This window comes from Oryctolagus cuniculus, chromosome 10 (genome assembly GCF_051225735.1).
Source record: "Oryctolagus cuniculus isolate XC-2025 breed Fujian yellow rabbit chromosome 10, ASM5122573v1, whole genome shotgun sequence".
Taxonomy (NCBI): Eukaryota; Metazoa; Chordata; class Mammalia; order Lagomorpha; family Leporidae; genus Oryctolagus; species Oryctolagus cuniculus.
In genome coordinates, this window is record NC_142876.1 from 68,145,571 (window position 1) to 68,166,362 (window position 20,792).

The following is a 20,792-nucleotide window of genomic DNA, read 5'->3' on the forward strand; positions in this document are numbered from 1 at the left end:
CATTCAAATGAAAACCTAATACAGAAAGTTATTACGCTATCAGACCACTGTTACCTATGTCACAGAAGGGCCAGTTATGGCCCAGGGGCCAGGTCCCATTCAACACCTCTTGTAGAACAGTTTACGAGCTACCTTAAACACTTTAAATAATAGGGAAAATCAATATAGAAACAATACTTGATAAAATGTGAGAAGAATATGAAGCTCAAATTTTGGTACCCATACACAACATTTCACAGGAACACAGTAACGTTCATTCTTCCACATCCTGTCTCGGGTGCTTTTGCATTGTGGCAGCTTCTGAAAGAATAGTTACGGAGATCCCATGGCCTGCAAAACCTAAAGTATTTACCAGCTGATCCTTTACAGAAAATTTCCCTGATCCAGACAAGTGTTTTCAAGGCAGTCGGGAACATTCTTTGTAGTTTCTCTTATCTGCCCCTAGATGGCAGAAAAGAGCCTTAAACTAACATGGAAACTACCCAAAAAACCCAAACTAAAAAACTACTGCCCAGCAGAGGATATTTACATTTCCAATTAAGTCATCCCCTAGAAGTCAGCCCTTACAACAGTCCAAATCATTTGTTTTTTAATGTGTTCAATAAGCTGAAAATTAAACATCCAAAAATAATTTAAAGATGCATTTTAGAACTAATGTCTATACTCAAATTTAGCATTTATTCTGTCCTGCCTAAAATTTAATATAATGTGAATATGTACCATTAAAAAGATGCTTTATGTTTAGTATGCCTCTACAACATTATTCTCTCAAGAGAGTGAATTACACTTCTTTAATGTCCAGGTTAATGCAATCGGTTCAGCTAAAGTGACTTGGAATTAGGAAGGCTATGTGTGTGCATTTGTGTGTGTGTGTGCATTTGTGTGTGTGTGTGTGTGTGTCTGTGTCAGGCACCAAGTTTTATTTTTACTGAATTTAGTTGGGCTTAGGATTTGATTGATGAATTTTTTATATCCGGATTTTATACATGACCCAATCAAAGCAATGTAAATGGGCCTGTATACTCATCCATGTTTGGATTTTCCATCACACAGAAGCCACATTGGATGCCTTCAAAGAAGGATGCAGACCTGTACTGCTGGTGTGATATGGTTACTCTTGTTCCTATAAAGCACAGGCTCCTCATTTCTCAGCGGGAAGATCAAAAGTACCACACAGTTTCCAGGATCTCTGCCGAGAGAATTCGGGCCACAATTTTCACTTCACATTCACATCCTCTCTTGCCATTTCTATTCATTTTCTTTTTCTGTAACTTTTAATTATGAACTTTTCCAAGGACAAAGAAAAGTTCAAATAGAATAATCGGTAACTCCGTACTGATTACCAGTTTAAATAATTCTCTCTCTGTCATTTGTTGCTAAGCCTTTTGAAAGTTGCATTCAGTATTACACTCTATCCCTAAAATATTCCTCAGGTGGACCATTTCTCCAGATATCCACAAAACCATACTATGAGTTAATATCCAATGAATACTGAAATTTCCCCCATTTAACCACAGATGCCGTCCAGGGATTACTGTTGAGCCAGGATCTTTCTAGAGATGTGTTTCACATGAGTTTGCTGGGTGTCTTCAATACTTTGAAGAGCAGACATTTGCCTTCTAGAATCCACATTCTGGGTGTTATCTTTCTTATGGAGCCACTGAGATTGTTGCCTATGTTTTATGATTCCTTTACACTGGGTTTGGTCTAAAGGCTATCTACATCACACATTGCATCACAGTGAAAGGAGTGAAATGTCTGGTAATTCAATTTTTGTTCACGTTAACTTTGAACAATTTGCTATGGCACTGATTTTTATTATAAACATATAATTTTCCCTTGCAATTAGAAAACGATCAGTGAGGTTAGACTGTCACTGGACAAACATTTCTTGCCCCAACAACTTTTTGAAGTAGTGACTTCTGGCTGTGGCCAGAATCAAACATGTCAGCAAGGAACTGATAAGGAATAATTTTCTACTTGTTTTAATCCTTTCCCTTTCATTAGCTGTTATATCCTGGAAGAAGGTATTTTCCCTTATTAACTAAGAATGGCCATAAATTCCTTCTAAAACATCTTAGTAAATGCTGGATTCTTTACCATTAATTCCCATTTTCACAATTAGGGATTGGTGTGATGTCACCTTCTATTGAGGTGAATTATTAGATATGTCTCTTTCATTATTATTTTTATGTTTAATTCTACTTCATCTGTTTGGCCTGCGAGCTCTTGGAGGCGGGATGGTTGTCCTTACTGTTCTTCTGTGCACCAGGTTCTCGCTGCCTCTCTTTCCTCAGTGGAGACCCTGTCTGTTCCAGTTGCCACAAACAGCAGAGCCCTGTCCTTGTCTGCATCCCAGAGGTACCTCCACCTGGGAGAGCCTCTTCTGCTTTCCAGACTGCGATCCAATCCAACTGAAGCGCTAGACTGTTTCCCCTGCCTCCCCACCAGCCGCCATGTCTTTGCTCTACACACCAGATGCCATCAAGAAGAATCCCTGCCAATCCACAAAGTCCAATCAAGGTCATGGGGTGGGGGTGAGGCAGCAAGTGCTCTTTGGAATGTCTCAGAGATTTTGCTTACCTTGCGTAGTAGTCATTGGGTGGTACTGCTTCTTGGAAGAACTGGAACTGGTACAAATAGAGTCCAATCAGGTGTCCAGCCGTGAAAATGGCCAGCAGAACACAGAGGCAGCTGAACAACAATGGGTCGAATGTCCGGCACCAGGACCACCAGGTGCACAGACCCAGAAACACAAAAAAATATACAGACGACGTCAAAGATGGCAGCATCATACCTACGGGGGGAGAAATGCAATCATGACAAATGGGTAGGGCTGGAAACTCACTGCTCAGTACATGTCATAGTTGGGAAGCATGTGAATTTCCTTTGTATGTCTTCATGGATGGGTCAGGTTTTAAAAGCCATAATCCTAATTCATTTTTATGATCAGAATTAATATTCTATTTATTGTTATGAAAGTCATATGTGAAGTGATAAATTTGTAGCTACAAGGGAATACTTTGTATTCTGCCTGTGGGTTTGAACTGAATAAAATCCACTTTTCAGACCAGTAAAATTTCCATATTTACTTGCATGTTTCCTTATTTCTGCTTTTCCCCTCAAATTTTTCAGGAATCTACTTTTGTCCACTCCAACTTCTCCTGAAATTATTTTCTTGTAAAGATTTTCTTTCCTTAGTTAACTACAAGTCATTATAACATTACTTACTATGGCAAAGTTTCTCCTCTTATCTGACAAAATTTGGATTTTTTTTATCACCAAAAGGGGGAGGGGTGTTAAATGAATTAGTCCCATTGTATATGTTTGTTTGCTTGTTTGTTTATTTATTTATTTGAAAGGTAGAGCGAATAAGAGAGAGAGAAAGCATCCACCTATAACTCACCCCCCAAATACCTCCACTAGCTGAAGCTGGGCTAGGCTGAAGTTGGGAGCCAGACACTCAATTCAAATCTCACAGGTGGGTGTCAGGGGCCCAATCACTTGAACCATCACCACTGCCTCCCAGGGTCTGCACTGGCAGGAAGCTGGAATCAGGAGCAGGAAGAGGGACTCAAATTCAAGTACTCTGGTGTGGGATGTGGGCATCTTGATCACCAAGCTAACTGCACAGTCCTATGTGTCTCTTAAAGTACTTTTGCTGAGTATTTTGAAATGGCCTATTAAAATAATGAGTTTGGCTGGGGTTATGGCATAGTGGGTAAAGCCACTGCCTGCAACACCAGCATTCTGTGTGGGTGCTGCTTTGAGATTTGGCTGCTCCACTTCTGATCCAGCTCCCCGCCAAGGGCCTGGGAAAGCATTGGAAAATGGCCGAAGTGCTTGGGCCTCTGCCATCCATGTGGGAGACTTGGATAAACTCCTGGCTCCTGGATTCAGTCTGGCCTAGCCCTGGCTGTTGTGGCCATCGGGAAAGTGAGGCAGTTGATGAAAGATCTCTTTATGTCTCTGTCTCTCCTCCTTTCTCGGTAATCTTTCAAACAAAGTCATTTTTTTTTTTTGACAGGCAGAGTGGACAGTGAGAGAAAGAGAGAGAGAGAGAGAAAGGTCTTCCTTTTCCGTTGGTTCACCCCCCAAGTGGCCGCTATGGCCAGCGTATTGCGGCCGGCCCACTGCGCCGATCCGAAGCCAGGAGCCAGGTGCTTCCTCCTGGTCTCCCATGGGGTGCAGGGCCCAAGCACTTGGGCCATCCTCCACTGTACTCCTGGGCCACAGCAGAGAGCTGGACTGGAAGAGGAGCAACCGGGACAGAATCTGGCACCCCAACCGGGACTAGAACCTGGGGTGCTGGCACCGCAGGTGGAGGATTAGCCTAGTGAGCCACAGCGAACAAATTCATCTTTAAAAGAATATATATAAATTAAATTTTATTTCTTGAGAAATTCTATGTTCCTTCTCTCTCTTTTTCCTATTAGGAAAATTAAACCGTTTCATCTTTCCAATTTTAACTAAGCAGCTGGAATGAGTCTACACTCATGAGATCAGTAGCTCCAGAACACTGGTGAGCAGCCGACTGGAGGGAGGGAAAAGATCAAGATAAGATTATGATGGAATAAGCAGCCCATGGCCAAAATTTCAAGGAAGTGAGTGTCTGTGCTGGAAGATCACAATCTTGTTTCAGATGAAAAATAGTATATCCTGGAGAGTTAAATTAAGATTACGAATGACCCAATGTAAACAGGCTCTCAGAACTCTCAGGCGTGGCTTGTGGTGGGAGCACACAGGCAGCTGCCTGGAGCAGATCACCAGGCAAGGGCACTAAGGAAGAGGAGGAGTTGCTATTCTAACCCAAACTTATCCAGTGAGGTCACTTAGGAAATATAGAAAAATGATTATTTTACAGAGGTTTATAGAAACCATCCAAAAACATCAAAATTTGGACGGAACAGGAAAAATCATTTCTTCGTGTGCTTTGCGTGTGTGGCTAGTTGTGATCTGGGGTCGTGGGATAGACACATCCCTTGTTTGCTTCCTCCCATTCATCTGCACAGGCCCGTGCTAGGCGCGCTCACCTGAGGAGCCCAGTAGAATGGTCACAACCACCTTTCCCGCGGTGGTAATCATGTTGCCAATGAACTCCTTGAGCTTGGATGCCGCGGAGGCGAACCTGCGGAACAGTTTTAGTTTGGTGCTTTCTTCCAGCTCCCCCTCGGCACCATCACCTCCATCAAATTCCTCGTCGTAAATCAGCGCCTCTTCTGGATCCACTTTCTCTCCTCCAGCCTAAAGAAAACCAGAAAACATGCCAGTCCGATGGCTGCCTACCCATCCAGTGGACTCAAGGCTTCCTAAATTGATGGGTCAGCCAGGGAGGGAGACTTCATGAATCAGCCAAAAAAATGCTGACCGCCTCTCTGCCTGTTCCTTTGAGTCTCTGAGAGTCCCTGCCTGAACCCGAGTCCCCTGGATCTTTCCTGAAGAGGCAAACAGAGACCATCCCTCACCGCGGGTCCCTAAGGACATGTCTCGCAGGTGCTCTTGATTTTTAGGCAGTAGAAGAAATTCTGAAACATCTACTAGCAATTGCAGCTTTGGTTTCTCTGGATTTGGATCCTCAAATTCAGTTTGCCACTGAATCCGCAGAGGGTATGATGAAGCTCTCTGTGGTTGTAACCGGGGGTGGCAGGGGTGGGGGCAATCGGAGTTTGGGAAATACTTCTTCCTTTGGAAGTTTACCTTTGTTCGCTATTTCACTGTTTCCTGACTCGGGAGGATGAGCGGTTGGTCTTGGCTACCTGTATAGAGATACAGCAGCCACTTCCTTTTAGACATTGAAACACGGGCTGGCTGCTGGCCGATTCAGACCTCCGTACTGTCATGGGAGACTTGGGGAGGAGAGATCTATTCCCATGCAACATTTTCAACTGGGTGGGCTCAGGTGTTTTTATGGTTCATTTTTAAAGCATGAACAGGGCATGTTTGTGCCCATTTAGAATCTTTGCCTGGAAGGGTTAGAGTTTGGATTTCTACAAAAAGGAATCATGAATAGAAGGCATCACCGCATTCGACGGGAGTCTGGCTGAGATGCTCGACATCTGAGGGCCCCTAGATGTCCCATCCCCAGCCTCCCACGCTGCAGAGCCGGGAGCCTCGGCAGGTCCAGGGCTACCGCTGGTCAAGGAGTAAAGAAGGAAACCTGGCCTGTCCAGGTCGACATTTTAAAGGTTCTTTCTTGAGACATTCATTTTAGATATTCCCACAGTGTTCACTGGTCATGTCTGGTTCACACTGTAGTTCAGTTCACAGGAGCAAGGCAGGCCCAGGGGGCTGAGTGACCTTCAGATCACTTCTACTGGCCAAGGAGAGGACAGACCATGGGTGACTTGGGTTGGCTATGATGAATCAAGGCTCCGGGAGACACCTCCACAGCCCTCTACCTACTGTACCTACTAAACACACACTCACACATACACATACAAATACACACACACTCACACACTTCTCATATACACCCACACTCATACACACATAAATTCACACTCCTACCTCCACACTCACAATGCATACACACTGACATACCCAAACACACACACACTCACACTTACATGCTCACTTCCACATATACTCACACACACACACATTCACACCCCCACCCCCACATATCCACACACACACACATGCACACACAGGAATTCAGTCCTGGGCCAACTCAAGTTCATATACGTAAATTGGGCTCTACCATTCCCTAGCAGGATATTTCTAGATGTTTTTGCTGAAGCAGAAGGAACATCTCATACTTATCCATTACATTTTCCTCTCTATACAGGGCCAAACATGTCCATGTATTTCTGGTAAGAGACACAGCAATAAACAGGGAAGCAGGGGAAAAGCCCCAACCTGGGTATCACCCAGCAACTAATGCTATTCCAAGAAGCCCAACAGGGTGAGAGGCTATGTCTGGCTGCAGGGCTATTTCAGGTTTAAGGCCGGGGAAGCCTCTCTGAGGAGGAGACATTTAAGCCAAGATCAGAAGGTCAGTGCCAAGTGCAAGTCCCAGGAAAGAGCATCTTTGGTAGATGGAAGAGCTGGTTGGAGGCTGTACGGTGTGCTCAGCAAGACAAGTGTCCCGCTTACACTCTTCTAGAGGACTGTTACCTCTTCCTCACCCTCCTCCTCCTCAGCAGCAGACAACTCTCCTGCCTGTCTCACAAGAAGAGAGCACCAAACTCTAGCCAGAAGCCCAGACAACCTCTAACAGCCTGCCTGCCTCGATTACACTCCACCTTCCTTTAACTGGGCAAGCTGCAGGTGCACTAGCAATGGTGACCAGAGCCCATCTTCTCAGGAGAGCAAAAGCCCATTCTCCCCTCTCCCCTGCAAGCAATCTAGCACCTTCCTCCCCCACCCCTCTCCCCCAACAAACAACCCTGGCTATCTCACCGTAGACCAACACAGCCCTCCACCCACATTTGCCTCTTGGAGCAAAACTCCCTAATGAGTCGGCCAGACTCACCGTTGCATTCTCCGTCCTTAATTCCTCTTGAACCTGCAATTATCAGACCTTGAACTGAAATCACTCCATCTGCTACAGGGCATGAGGCAATGCGTTTCACAAGCTGTTTCAATGGCTGCCTGAGGACAAGCAGAGCTGAGCAGCAACTCTGAGGTTAGGGCTGTGTCCAGGGAGAGAGGAGCTGGTCAGGGGTGGGGTGTGTGTTGGATGTCCGGCCAGCACAGATAGCTGGCACATTTGATGTGGCAGGAGAGGGGATAGAGGAGAATCAAGAGGTAGTTGCTACACTGTTGTCTTCATTGATAAGATGGGGACAGCTAGGAGAGGCACAGGAAGGGGGCTTACAGTAGACATCGTTGTCGTAGGAATTTTGATTCTGAACCAGCTTTCAGGCGTACTTGTTGGAAGGGCCAAGCAGGTGGACAGAGCAGCAGACACACAGCGGGTAGAGACAGGCAAGAGCTGGAGTGGGTGGTTTGGGACTCACTGGCATGTGGGCAGTGTTTAATGTCAGGGGTCTGAGAAGGTTCTTTGGACAGAATAGGGACATGGCTTCTCTCCTGGGTGCTGATCACGGTGCCACCCCTCTGCCTTCCCAACAGTATCCATGTGCCCTTGTCTGCAAGCATCACGGGCAGGGGATAGCCTGGGGAACTGGAATCCACAGGTTGTCCTGGCCTGGGACAAGCTGTTTCCACCCCAACAGATCCTGTCCCCAGCTCTCATGGCCTGGCTGTCATGCCTGCTCCCTGGTTTCGCCTGTGCTGTCTGCAGGAACCGAGTCACTGGCCACACCCACACCACTGTGCAGACACAGACTGGGCATCTAGGGCTTCTCTCCACAAACCACAGGTAGAGCCACACTCCAACCATCTCCCTCTAGCAGACAAGTTTGGTCTACTCTTTCATCCCTGCACTTGAACAAAGCAAGAATGCAGTGAGGACTGCCTGGGTCATAGTCAGAAACACACTCGAAACTTTCATAATAAATGACTTCTTATTCAATTATAGACTTGCTATGGATGGAGATTAAATCAAACAGAAATCTCTGGTCAAGGAGCCTCTGTGAGGTTATGCAAACGCAGCTCGCTGACCTCTGGGCAGCAGGCCTGGGGCCCCTGTGGCTTGCATAAACACACCACTGTTCTTCGGGCCTCCCAACGTTTTCATACCACATCCCTGGAGCCCTCGGTGGAACCACTTTTTAAACCTGCTAAGCTGAGAGAGAGCTGTGAGTGGGGCAGGCCAGACTCCAGAGCCCCTGCTGTCCCAGTAGGTTGGGGCCAGAATTGCCATTAGTCACGTCGAGGCTGGTTTTACTAACAGGCAGGCGTTTTCCTCCTAAATGATTCATCTACTGAAGAATAAACACGGAGACTCTGGCAGAGCACAGGCTCACTCCACCATGTTTACTAACAAGCAGCCTTCTCCCTAGAGTCACTGTGTGTGTCTGCATTGGAACAACGCAACAGAAGGAGTGGCTATCACTCAAGTGTTAACCCCTTGGAGCTCATTTCCAGTTTTAAAAGTCAATCAAATAACACATTACATACAACTCCTGTCTATGTCAAAATCTTAAAACTGATATAAAGACTTCTAAGCCCTTTATCTCACCTCTTTGCAAGCTCCTGACTTTAACGGGAAGTCCTGGCATTTGCTATGACAGGGACAAATGGAGAGGATATTATGCTAAGTGAAATAAGCCAGGCACAGAGAGAGAAATGCCACAGGATCCCACATGTGAAATCTAAAAGTGTAAGTAGAGGGTACAGTGGTGGTTTCCAGGGACTGGCGGTAGGCAGGAGCTGGGAAGAAGATTTCTGGTGATCTATTGTGGTGACTACATTTCTGAGTAATGCACTGTGCATTTCAAAACAGCCCAAAGAGAGGATTTCAAATCTTCTCAACACAAAGAAATAGTACTGGAGGTGGCAGACATGCTCATTGGACGATTTGCACATTCTACAGCATGGACAGGTGTTGAAATGACACTTTGTACCTCAGAAATACACACAATTACACCTCGTCAACTAAAGATAAAATAACATCAAGTGAATACCAAAACAAGAGGCTGATTCTCCAATTCAATAACAAATATTCACGAGAGCAGCATCTCTCATTTCAGGAGGTGAGGTCCCAAAGGTTATGGAGTCAACTTTGCACAAGTTCACCCTATTCTCTGCCCTGGATGGGATCTAAATGCACTATAGAGGCATAGCTGCTCTCCCGCCCTACACAGTCTCCTGACCTTGGAAGCAGTCCTAGTACCGTCAGACCACAGCATCAGCCCTTTAGGCACCGTTTCCATCCAATCTGAACACAGGAGATGGAATAAGTTATTTCTGGTAGAACCGAATGTCTATGTGTTCTTACCTCCTAAGCACTAAAGGAGTCTGGGTTGAAATAATTCCCAAAGATCATCTGGGGAACTTTAAGAGGATAGATTACCAGGCTCAGCCTCAAACTTCCTGAATCAGAAATTCTGGGAGTGAATTCCTGAATTTCACTGTAACGGAACATCCGTGTGATTAAAGCGCTCCCCTTGGTGATTCAGAATCAGGCTGTGTAGAGTTCATGCCCAGGCTGGTGCTGCTAACCTCTGATAAATGAGTTTCATGTCAGAGTTCAGCTAAACAGTCACAATTTGAAAATACTTTGAATCCTCTCCTAGCTTACTCCCTTAAGTGCAAAATATATTGAAGCATTTTATCTCCCTCTTTAGGTTCCAAACTTCAGATCCCAGACCAAAGCTTTGCATGCTGCTGTATACATTTTCCTCCTTTTCATGGTTGAAACCAAGCTTTGTAAAACATTATTATGGGAGTGCACCAAAGTTATATGTAAGGAGCCCTATCATCTGGGAGAGAGCATTTTTCTGAAGTGTCACCAGTTGTTTATCATTGTTTATTATCCAAAGTTAACAATTTATCTTAACAGAATGGGCTCGTCTCAACAGAAGAGCTTAGGAAGGAAAAGGCAAGGGGGCTGACTCACTGCAGAAGGGAAACCTTAGTCCCGTGTTCCGAGCAAAGCCAGAAGGCAGAGAGGGGAAGGTGGCCGTGTTTGTGTGCTCTCACGGGTGTTACGTAAGCATAACGTGAGAAGTTTTTCTCAGATAAAGCAAATATTTGATTTGGTTGCTAGACTTGTTTTGGGAAGATGCTTTTTCCAAATGTCCAAGAACAGTTTAAACAGGTCCCTGATTCTTTTGGAATAGTGAGTGTGTGGATGCTGTCAAATCCTGTATCTAGGGAGCAGGCACGTTTAGCAAATGGCAGGCGAAGACTAACCGAGTTAGCTGACAGCCATTAGTCAGGCTAGTAACTACAGCATTTACCGGGCTTTCAAAACAAAGCCAAACAAAACAAAGCAGTCCCAGTTCCTCCACATATATCCACCTTGTCCTTGAGCTTCTTCCCGCATAGGTCTAGAGCATATTCCAGGTTGCCTCAGAACTTCTAATAACACTTCAAGTTAAATCACCAAGTTAGAGACGGCATCAGTCCGTGGACATCATCTGAACACAGTTAGAAAGGGGAATGCAAAGCAATGGAGACTGGCCAAATCAGACGGGCCATTTATTTTAATTCTTTACTTTCTTTAAGATTTACTTTAAAAACATCATTTGACGGCAATACCGTAAAGGTGAATCAGCATTCACACACACCCCTAGATCATCTACTCATTATTCTCCGTTCCAGAGAATATTACTGACCCTGCACCACCCATTTTCTCTTGGAAAAGAGTCAGCTAAGTTTAACTCTCCTAAATGACATGCCCCGGTACTTTGTCCAGAAATCCAGCGTTCAGGAATTGATGACAAAAGCAGTCTTTCGAAATCACTCAAAACTCACATCTTCATGTCTTTGCTATGACAATGTCAAGAACTAGAGTAGAGCTGGAAGTGCCTGGGGGTCAAAAACCTCCTGCCTTTCCATCCATTCTTCCCTGCACTCAACACTTCCTTACTGAGTGAGCCTGGGCCCTGTTCCAGGCCAGCTTGGGGTCCAGGTTGGGATACGCATGAGTATCCTCCACAGAACCCCAGTGGCTTTGTAGTCACTCAGGGGGAGTATGTGTAATTGTCTATAAAATGAGAACATAAGATCCTTAGGACGTTGAGAGGAAGAGAGATTACAAAGCTGACTACAGGGATTTGGAATGCCCTATTCCAGTTATTCTCAAGGTAAATGTGATGCAAAGGATGGAGATCTTGGCAAGCAAAGCAAGAGAAATTAACCATGTTGGAAACTATCTTGACCATCCCGGCACACAGCAGGCCCTTGGCACAGAGGTACCAGAAGGAAACAGCTTATGATGTGAACAAAGGGAGCCTGCTGATCGGGAATGAACTGGGAAGCCTGTTTTGGAAAGGTGGTCAGGCCTCCCTCTGTGGAAATGAGGGGGCAGCCTTGCAGAGAACTGGGAGAATAGTGTCTACAGCAGAGGGAAGTGCAAGGCAGAGCCATGAAGGGGAACAGTTGTCCCATCCGGGCACAGAGAGGGGGTACTGGTCATGACACAGGGATGGGTGAGGATGTGAAAGCAGGATGCAGCCAGGCCGTATAGAACCTCAAGCATCATGGTTATGAGGCTTGGTTGTTGCTCTAACAATTTAATGGGAATCCAAAGAAAAAAGAAATGATTTATCTAGGAAAGTGGCATAATTTAATTTATCATTTTTCAAGAATAATCAGATGGCATGTATGGTATCCATGGGATAGAATAAGAACAGAAACTGGCAGTGTGGACACACATTTGGGGGCTCTTTCTGGATCTTGTTGAGAGGCAGTGGTTGCTTCCTGAGGAGCATGGCCATGGGTTCAGACAGAGCTAAGTTCAGACAGAATTTGAAGGCAGAACCCAGAGGACTTACTGGTGGACAGAAAAAGAGGTCCAAGGAATCCAAGGTTGTTCCAGAGTTTCTGGGTTGAGCAACATGATGAGCAGAGCTTGTATGAAGTGCAAGGGAAAAGTTAGCAGAAAAAATACATGGAGGTAGGGGTGGGGGCTGTCTCTCCCATACCCAGACATAGGACCATTTTGAAAGCAATACCAAGAACATATTTATATTCATTAGGTGATGACTCCATTTCAGGAGTATTCTCAGCTTAAAGAAGACAAGGCACCAAAAAGTGACTGGGATTCCTTGAGTGGTACTACTTCCTTGGAGGGTGGATGGCGTGGAGATGCAGACATTCTGGCTCCTTCCCCCCAGGTCAAGGGCTTGCTCCACACCATCCAACGGTTACTGGGGCTCTGTAATTTCCCTTTCCAGGTTTCCAATGTGGGTGTTTTGTTGGTATTTGCAACTCAAATACATGAAACCATCTATCAGTGATCCCAGGAACAGAAGAAAATACTCTGAGAATTTCCAAAATATTGATCTAGAAATATTGTTAAAGGAAAAAGATTCCTTTGGATATTTGATTCCTTGTAAAAGATAAAGACCAAGTATGCACTGTTAAATATTGTTCAATGAGTTACCAAATGGAGGAAATAAAAGTGAAGTTGTCCTTAATATGAAAGAGCTTCATTTTCATATTTTAAAGCTATTTTAGCTGACTCCCTAATTGCTAATTCATTCAGTTACTTCTGCTAGAAGATGCACGTCCAGTCCATGTTAGGCAAAGCTCACTCAAAGCACATACTGTCCATAATGATGTCCCTGTCTTTCTGTGCAAAACAGACTCCTCTGATCCACGGTGGCCAGCCCTACTCTCCAGGTGTGTCATTGCCAGAGGGCTGGAAGAGTGGGCATCTCCGATCCCAGCTGGCGACCAGGTGAGAAGACAGTGGGGGAAATAAAGCTTATCCTGCATCCAAAGTGCACTAAGTCTCCAGGACAAATCCTGAAAGGTTCCTGAAGACAACAGGCAGGTGTGTTACATCCAAAGATGCACAGGACAGGAGGTTCAGCTCAGTTTGACAGTGACCTTGAGAAGCCGAAAAGACATGCCTCTGTCACTGACAGCAGCACCAGCAGTGCCCCCAGAACCACCACGAACACCAGCTTTGATTCATCACAAGTCATGGAGTGTGAGATCTGCAGGGCCACCGGGCAGCAGCCCAGCCTCCTGCCACTCTGACAAGTTCCGCATTTCAAATGCTCTCCTCTGCCTGCTTGAAAGATAGCACCTGGGAAATTTAAAGTGGGCAACTTTGGACTACATCTCAGGTTAGAGTTGAGCAATGCTGAATGCCACCCTATCAGGACATAGACCTTGGAGCTGCGGCCCAGGTGGCTCTGGGACAGCAGTGGGCAGACACCCTGAGAGCCTAAGGGACTTGCAGAGCGCAGGTTTTGAGGTTCAGTTTGAATTTCCAAATTAACACGAGCAGGAGGCTAATGCTGCGGTCCTTGGTTTTTAGCAGACGGCAGATGACTTCCCACTGGAATGTTCTTGTTTTCCTTCAAATTTCATGTGTTAGATGATTAAGGAGATGCCCATTCATGTATACAAGGTTATGACTGACTCCTGCCTGAGTGAACATTTGATTCAACAGAAGTTTGTCTAAATGTTAAACAATATATAAAATATAACTCCTATTTGCTTAACAATACAAATAAGTTCTCGAAACTTGTGAAATAGTGAAAAAAGAGGTATTCATATAGGGATATACAGGTAACATCAGTTTGTTGAAACTATATAAGAGAGTTTCAGAGAGTTCATGGAAAAATGAATTTAAAAGATAAGTTCATTTTGGCCAACAACTTTTGCAATTCGTGTGTAGTTGTTCAAATATGCATTTCCATGAACTTTTGTTTATCATTTTATTGCATAGATAATTCTTTTCTACAATTTAATTTTTAAAATACGGCTCTTTTTTTTGAAGGGTTTCAGAATAGAAACCTTTCTCCCAGCTGTGATTTGTAGATCTGCTTCTGAATGAAAACAAATAGACCAGACCACAGGCGTGTTGGTTGAGAAAGTGTCTTCGTGGCATCGGAGGCCTGTGGTTTCCTTGTTGAGTCTGCTCTCTGCAATGCAAAACCTCCCACAATGCCCTCTTGGCTTCCCTGGGGGGTGTTCCGGGATTCCTTGGATTTGTGAATAACTTTAAACCGGCGGCCTGGAGCCTCATCATCGAATCAGTGATGATTACTAGACACTGGCGGGTCTTTTCCAGGGAAAAAAGCTGCTGCTTTAAAACAATGCTGCACTTGGAAAGGAACTCTCCCAGGCACAGTGGATTAATCTTGCCACTTCTCGGTGAGATAAATGAAAGAAGGAACAGTGCCAGCAAACACTATTCTTTCAGTATCCTCAAAAGCCAAACATTTGAGAGCACGAAAGCCAAGATTTATAAGCAGCAGGAAGTATGTTGGGGCCTTCAAAAATAAAATAAATTCTCCTGCTTATTTTGGCCATGTATATTCCTTTCAGATTTGAGCCCAGGTTGTCATAGGTAAGAAATATTTCTTTGTGGCTGAGTCTCAGGATTCGTTCACCACCCATTTCTCATAGATTGCCTGATGGCCTGGAATGGGCTAAGAGAATGGAAATTAATAGATAAATTAGCTCCAAGAAAACTTAACCGAGAAGGAAAACAACCCCATAATAATAGCATTTCATCTTTTCAAACTTGGAAAGAACTACATTTAGAATTTAGTTAATGCTGTCTTTAGCTAACGTTGTCTTTGTTGTGATGGCATATATAAGGTGTAGATATTGGAACTCATTTCAGATGGGACAGGAGCTCGAAGTCTGTTTCTGAAAACTGAATGAGATCAGAAAGGAAAGATGATTTCAGGATGCATCTAGGTAACTGCATTGTGCTTTCTCCATCAGAGGCAGAGCCCTGAGTCAGAACCCAAGCCCGCTGAGGCTCTGCTGACAACGCAGGCTCCCCTAGTCCCATGGCAGAGCACATGCGTCTTTAGTGACAGCGTTCTCTTCATAAGAAGCTGTGTGGTCCATCTGTGGCTGACAGCTATAAAGGGTAGAGAAGGAGGCTTCCACCAAGGGGGTGAATCTCAAATGCATGGTCCAATTTAAGTTTCTGACATGGGGGAGCTAGGCAGGAAGTAAGCTCCTGAAGAATGAGTTGGAAGATTTTCCCACAGTTTCTGTGTAGCCTTGCACTGTAGCTCCACCTCCTTACATGACAACCCAGCACACCCAGCTTCCCAGAAAACACTTGCATGTCATTCAGGACTGGGAAGGAGGAGACACCGTGATGACCACCTGGAAGTGAACCTCTGCATGGAGTTGCCATGAAACCCTCAGAAAATCTCACCCACACTAAACCCTGCCCAAACTCCACCCTGTTTGTATATTCAATCAGGGCACGACCCCCTGCCTCAGTAAAGGGACTGCTGGATGTGAGAGAGATCCCTTTTGGTTCCTTATTTTGCCTTCCCCCACACTCTGGCCTTGTGGGTACCTCTCTGGCCCTCTCATGGTGAGTTTTCTCCTCATGGAGTTACCTGCACTCATACTCTGTCACTTTAAATAAATCCTGCTCTTATTTTCATACATTATTTATTCATCTGCTTTAAATTCTTATCTCACACAAGGGCAAGGACTTGGAATAAGAACCAGGGAACACAGTCCTATAATTCTAAGGGGATCCTGACCTGGAAATTGCTCTAGTATCTCTCAAATTTGGAAAAAAAAATGGAGAGAGCACATAGCAATTTACTGAGCTTCCAGAATGAGCAGGTACTAGGTGTTGGGGGATTTTCCTTTGATATTGTCATTTAGTACCCACTACAGTGTGATCTAGTATTGTTATTCATTTTGTAGAAGAAAGAGAACAAACAATTGTCTCAACATCACACAGCCACTACCTGTTAGCTTCCAGGTCTCACTTCAAAGTCTGTCCATTTTTAATATTTACACTTTACTCTCCATCTATGATATGAAATAACTGAGAGACTGTCTTGTTTTTATAAATAGTGACAAAAAGTCCTAAGCCTGCAGAACTTCAGAACCTGCAGTTAATGAGGTTACTTCCACCAAACTCAAGCCAATCAAGTAGTGATTATTGAAGTAAGATCATTTGAAAAACTATAAGTACTATAAAATAAAAGTCAAGCATCAAAGCAGATATTTAAATTTTAAATTCACTTCTTCAAATGATAAAGTCAATAACAAGAAAAAGCACTTTCATACTTATATCCATTTTCTATTCACTCACAAATTCTGTGGTTGGTAGATTCCAATGCAGAATGCTGCTAGTAGCTATACTCTGTTACAATTTTTTTTCAACCAGTTCCTTTGTAATGTTTGCCTGAAAACATTACAATGGCAGAATATTGATATGCAATGTGAGTGCCTAGCTTTTACCCATAAGGATGTTAGGAAATAAGATCATTTCTAGTTTATATAGTTTTATTGAATTGTATCCTCCTCTTATTGCTTTTTAAATCAGCACAGAAGGCAATTTTCTGATTATTTGTGAGGCACATAAGTCATTTGTCATAATTGGATGCCTTAGTGGTTAACATTCACAAGTAATTTCAATCAACTTTGGTTTTACAAATTCAATGTCTTACCACAGCTTATAACTGAAACCATTTGGTAGTTAAAATATCCCATGTCAAATCTCCAAGTCTTTCTTTTCAACTTTTTTCTTTGTACATGGCATTGCTCCATTACTAAATCAGCAGCTTGTTCATTTGATGTCACCTAGACTCTCTTAATTGAGTACAGCCACCAGAACACATCTCTGTTCCTCCAGAGCAGGGGAGGGACAGTGTGAGCCACCATGACACGTGCCCTACACCCGGAGCCAACCCCAGTGCGCTCCTCCCAAAGGATATTTCTGAAAACTTTCCACTCATTAAGCGTCACACATGTCCCTCGCCATCCATACCTCTTTCCAATTTCCATTCTTTTCCCAATCAATATCTTCCCTTTGCAGTGCTTTCAAGTCCCCTGATCAAAGCATGTGGGGTTAACATCATTAGACTGAGAGGCAAGGGGCACAGACTGGAAAGCTTCTTTTCAAGGGGAATTCAACTTTTTCTCCTTTAACTACCAGGTTTTATTTCTTCTCTAAATATTTCACATTTACAAAGTTCTCCATCCACCTGGACCATGATATGTGGATGGCTTTACAAGGTTGGCCATCTGAGATAATAGTAAATGATAGTTTGAGGTAGTCCCAGCCCTTACCTGATGGGTACCTTGTGGAGTGTGGTACTCAGAACTTCTGAGCCTGTCTCCCCATCACTAAGGTGTAGTGAGAACGTCTGCCCATCTTGAGGTGTGACGGGAGTGACTGCCCATTGGCACCACCCAAGGTTGCTGTGTAGAATGACTAACACTGTGTCAACAGCACCATAAGTCATACAGTGTCCTGCATATTTGGCAGTTACTATTACAGTTCTATACCCTATTACCGGGGCAGGTCCTCAGAAATCAAAGGAAGACAAATGCAGTGCGATTTACCAATTCTTCATTCTCGAACTCTGGATTATATTGTGCCGCATCTTCCGTCACTGGTTTCTGAACGATATTTCTGCAGATGAGCCAGATGGCCAGACTCGCAATGAACATGCCGATGTCAGGTACAAACACTCTGATTCCATTGCCGGCATCGGCTCCTTTTAAGCTAAGGAGGAAAAGGGGAAAGAGGAAAGTTAGTTGTTATTGTGTTTGTATGGTCCAACCACTTCAGAGTGTTTCACTTTTGTTAATGATTTAAAATAAAAGGCCCTCAATTTCTGCCTAGAAGGTACCAGAAAACATTTCATCAACTGCAGAGTCTTATGAAATTACTTAAGAATCAAGTGTTTCCTCCACATGTTAGAAATATTATAAAGAACTAAACCAATTCTCAAAAACATGCTAAGGAATTATGTTGTTAAATAAGCATGGCCAGTATGAATGCAGTCATTTACAATCTAGCTGAAGTAGTTAAACACTATAAATCTACTAGCAGCTAGAAAATATTTTATGTTGGGTGGATAAAAGTCAAAGCTAGAAGGAAACACAGAAAATGTTAAAACAGCCTTTGAATTCGGGATCTCTTCCATTAATTTGTGTACTTAGTTGATTTTGTCATGCATACTGTACCAAGAAAAGTGGATCTAGTATGCTTTTTTCTTTTAGTTGTAGGGAAATGATACTGCACTTGGAATGGGAAGATCTGGGTTTAGTTCTTAGTCTGACTTGGTGGCTGCATTTCACTGGGGAGCATCTCAGAGTCACCTGTTCTGCCACCGTACAAAAGAGACAGTGCCATTTGCTGGCCTTTTCTGATTTCAATGAAATGAGATTATCAGTTATGATTTTAGGGGGAAAAAAAGAGAAATATATATGTATAAAATAACACACATGAAATAAATCCAAAACATGTGAAGTACATCTGTATAAAATAACATGTAGAAAATATAAACATATACTTCCACTTGGGCATATGTTTTTTTTTTTTAATTTTTATTTTTGACAGGCAGAGTGGACAGTGAGAGAGAGAGACAGAGAGAAAGGTCTTCCTTTGCCATTGGTTCACCCTCCAGTGGCCGCCGCGACCGGTGCACTGCGGCCGGCGCACCGCGCTGATCCGAAGGCAGGAGCCAGGTGCTTCTCCTGGTCTCCCATGGGGTGCAGGGCCCAAGCACCTGGGCCGTCCTCCACTGCACTCCCTGGCCACAGCAGAGAGCTGGCCTGGAAGAGGGGCAACCGGGACAGAATCCGGCGCCCCAACTGGGACTAGAACCCGGTGTGCCGGCGCCGCTTGCGGAGAATTAGCCTAATGAGCCACGGCGCTGGCAGGGCATATGTTTTGAGAACAGCAGCAGTTGCCATTTAGATAACTTTCACACTTGCATGGTATTTATTGTTAGAACTGGGATCTAACAGGAACAGGGCACGGCAGGCAATGAGGGCTGCAGGGTGAGGTGGAGAGGAGGAAGGCCTTCCGCTGGAAGAGGAGGAGAGGGCTGTGTCTGGGAAGGTAATACACACACCATCTGTGACTTTGGGAAGCATCCAACCGTAATGAAAATGGGAATAAGAGGCAATATATTGAGTTGCCAGCATGGCTGGCCAGCACACAGCACCTCAACAGAATGTGTCCTGGCTAAGCTCACTCTGCTATGAGTGGAAGACAACAGAGTTTAATAGCTACTGGCAGACTTCTCACACCATTCAGCACACAATGCAGTCCAGCCACGTCCTGCACAGCGGTGCTAGACCATTACCCAGAATGCCACTGCACTGAGTGACCGGGTATTATGTCAATGTGCAGGGCTAAAATCATGGTATTTATTATTATTAGTGAAAGCCACATGAAAAGTGATTCTTGGAATGTTTTCTGCTCACCCATATAATAAGGAATAGACTGTGGCAAGAAAATGCTAATGAGATGACTAAGTGATATGATGAAAAAGTTCTGCAGACTTGGGTTTACAAAATGAATTTGGAGTAGGGAAAATACAGCCAAGGGAGTCAGAATTCTGTGCTGATATAGGTTGAGTGTTCCTTATCCAAGGTGCTTAGGACCAGAGTGCTTCAGATTTTTTTTTTTTTGATTTTAGAATATTTGCATATATATAAGGAGATATCTTAGGAATGGGACCCAAGACTAAATGCAAAATTCATTTGCTTATTTATAGCTGACAATATTTTTAAATAATTTTACATGTATATTTCTTATTTATTTTAAGATTTATTTATTTATTTGTGGCCAGCGCTGCAGCTCACTAGGCTAATCCTCCGCCTTGCGGCGCCGGCACACCAGGTTCTAGTCCCGGTCTGGGCGCCGGATTCTGTTCTAGTTGCCCCTCTTCCAGGCCAGCTCTCTGCTGTGGCCAGGGAGTGCAGTGGAGGATGGCCCAAGTGCTTGGGCCCTGCACCCCATGGGAGACCAGGATAAGTACCTGGCTCCTGCCATCGGATCAGCGCGGTGCGCTGGCCGTGGCGGCCATTGGAGGGTGAACCAACGGCAAAGGAAGACCTTTCTCTCTGTCTCTCTCTCTCACTGTCCACTCTGCCTGTCAAAAAAAAAAAAAAGACTTATTTATTTATTTGAAAGAGTTACACAGAGAAGGAGAGGCAGAGAGAAAGAAAGAGAGGTCTTCTATCCTCTTGTTCACTCCCCAATTGGCTGCAATGGCCAGAGCAGTGCCTATCCGAAGTCAGGAGCCAGGAGCTTCTTCTGGGTCAACTGAGTAGGTGCAGGGGCCCAGGGACTCGGGCCATCTTCTACTGCTTTTCCAGGCCATAGCAGAGAGCTGGATCGGAAGTGGAGCAGCCAGGACTCACTGGTACCCAATGGGATCCCGGCACTGCAGGAGGTAGCTTTAACTGCTACGCCACAGCACTTGCCCCTAAATCATATTTTTAAAATAATATTTTAAATAGTT

At 44.4% G+C, this 20,792-nt stretch overlaps 1 protein-coding gene across 6 annotated transcripts in view; it reads right to left on the minus strand.

Annotated features, from left to right (window-relative positions):
* Positions 1 to 20,792, minus strand: part of PIEZO2 (piezo type mechanosensitive ion channel component 2) — a 454,193-nt gene that overhangs the window by 169,214 nt on the left and 264,187 nt on the right. For all 6 annotated transcript variants that reach the window (XM_089305336.1, XM_089305338.1, XM_089305337.1 and 3 more), the window contains exons 5-7: positions 17,875 to 18,037; positions 5,034 to 5,244; positions 2,584 to 2,797 (exon numbers count right to left, since the gene is read on the minus strand). In XM_089305336.1, coding sequence (XP_089161462.1) covers positions 2,584 to 2,797; positions 5,034 to 5,244; positions 17,875 to 18,037 — 588 coding nt within the window. The remainder of the gene's footprint in view (positions 1 to 2,583; positions 2,798 to 5,033; positions 5,245 to 17,874; positions 18,038 to 20,792) is intronic.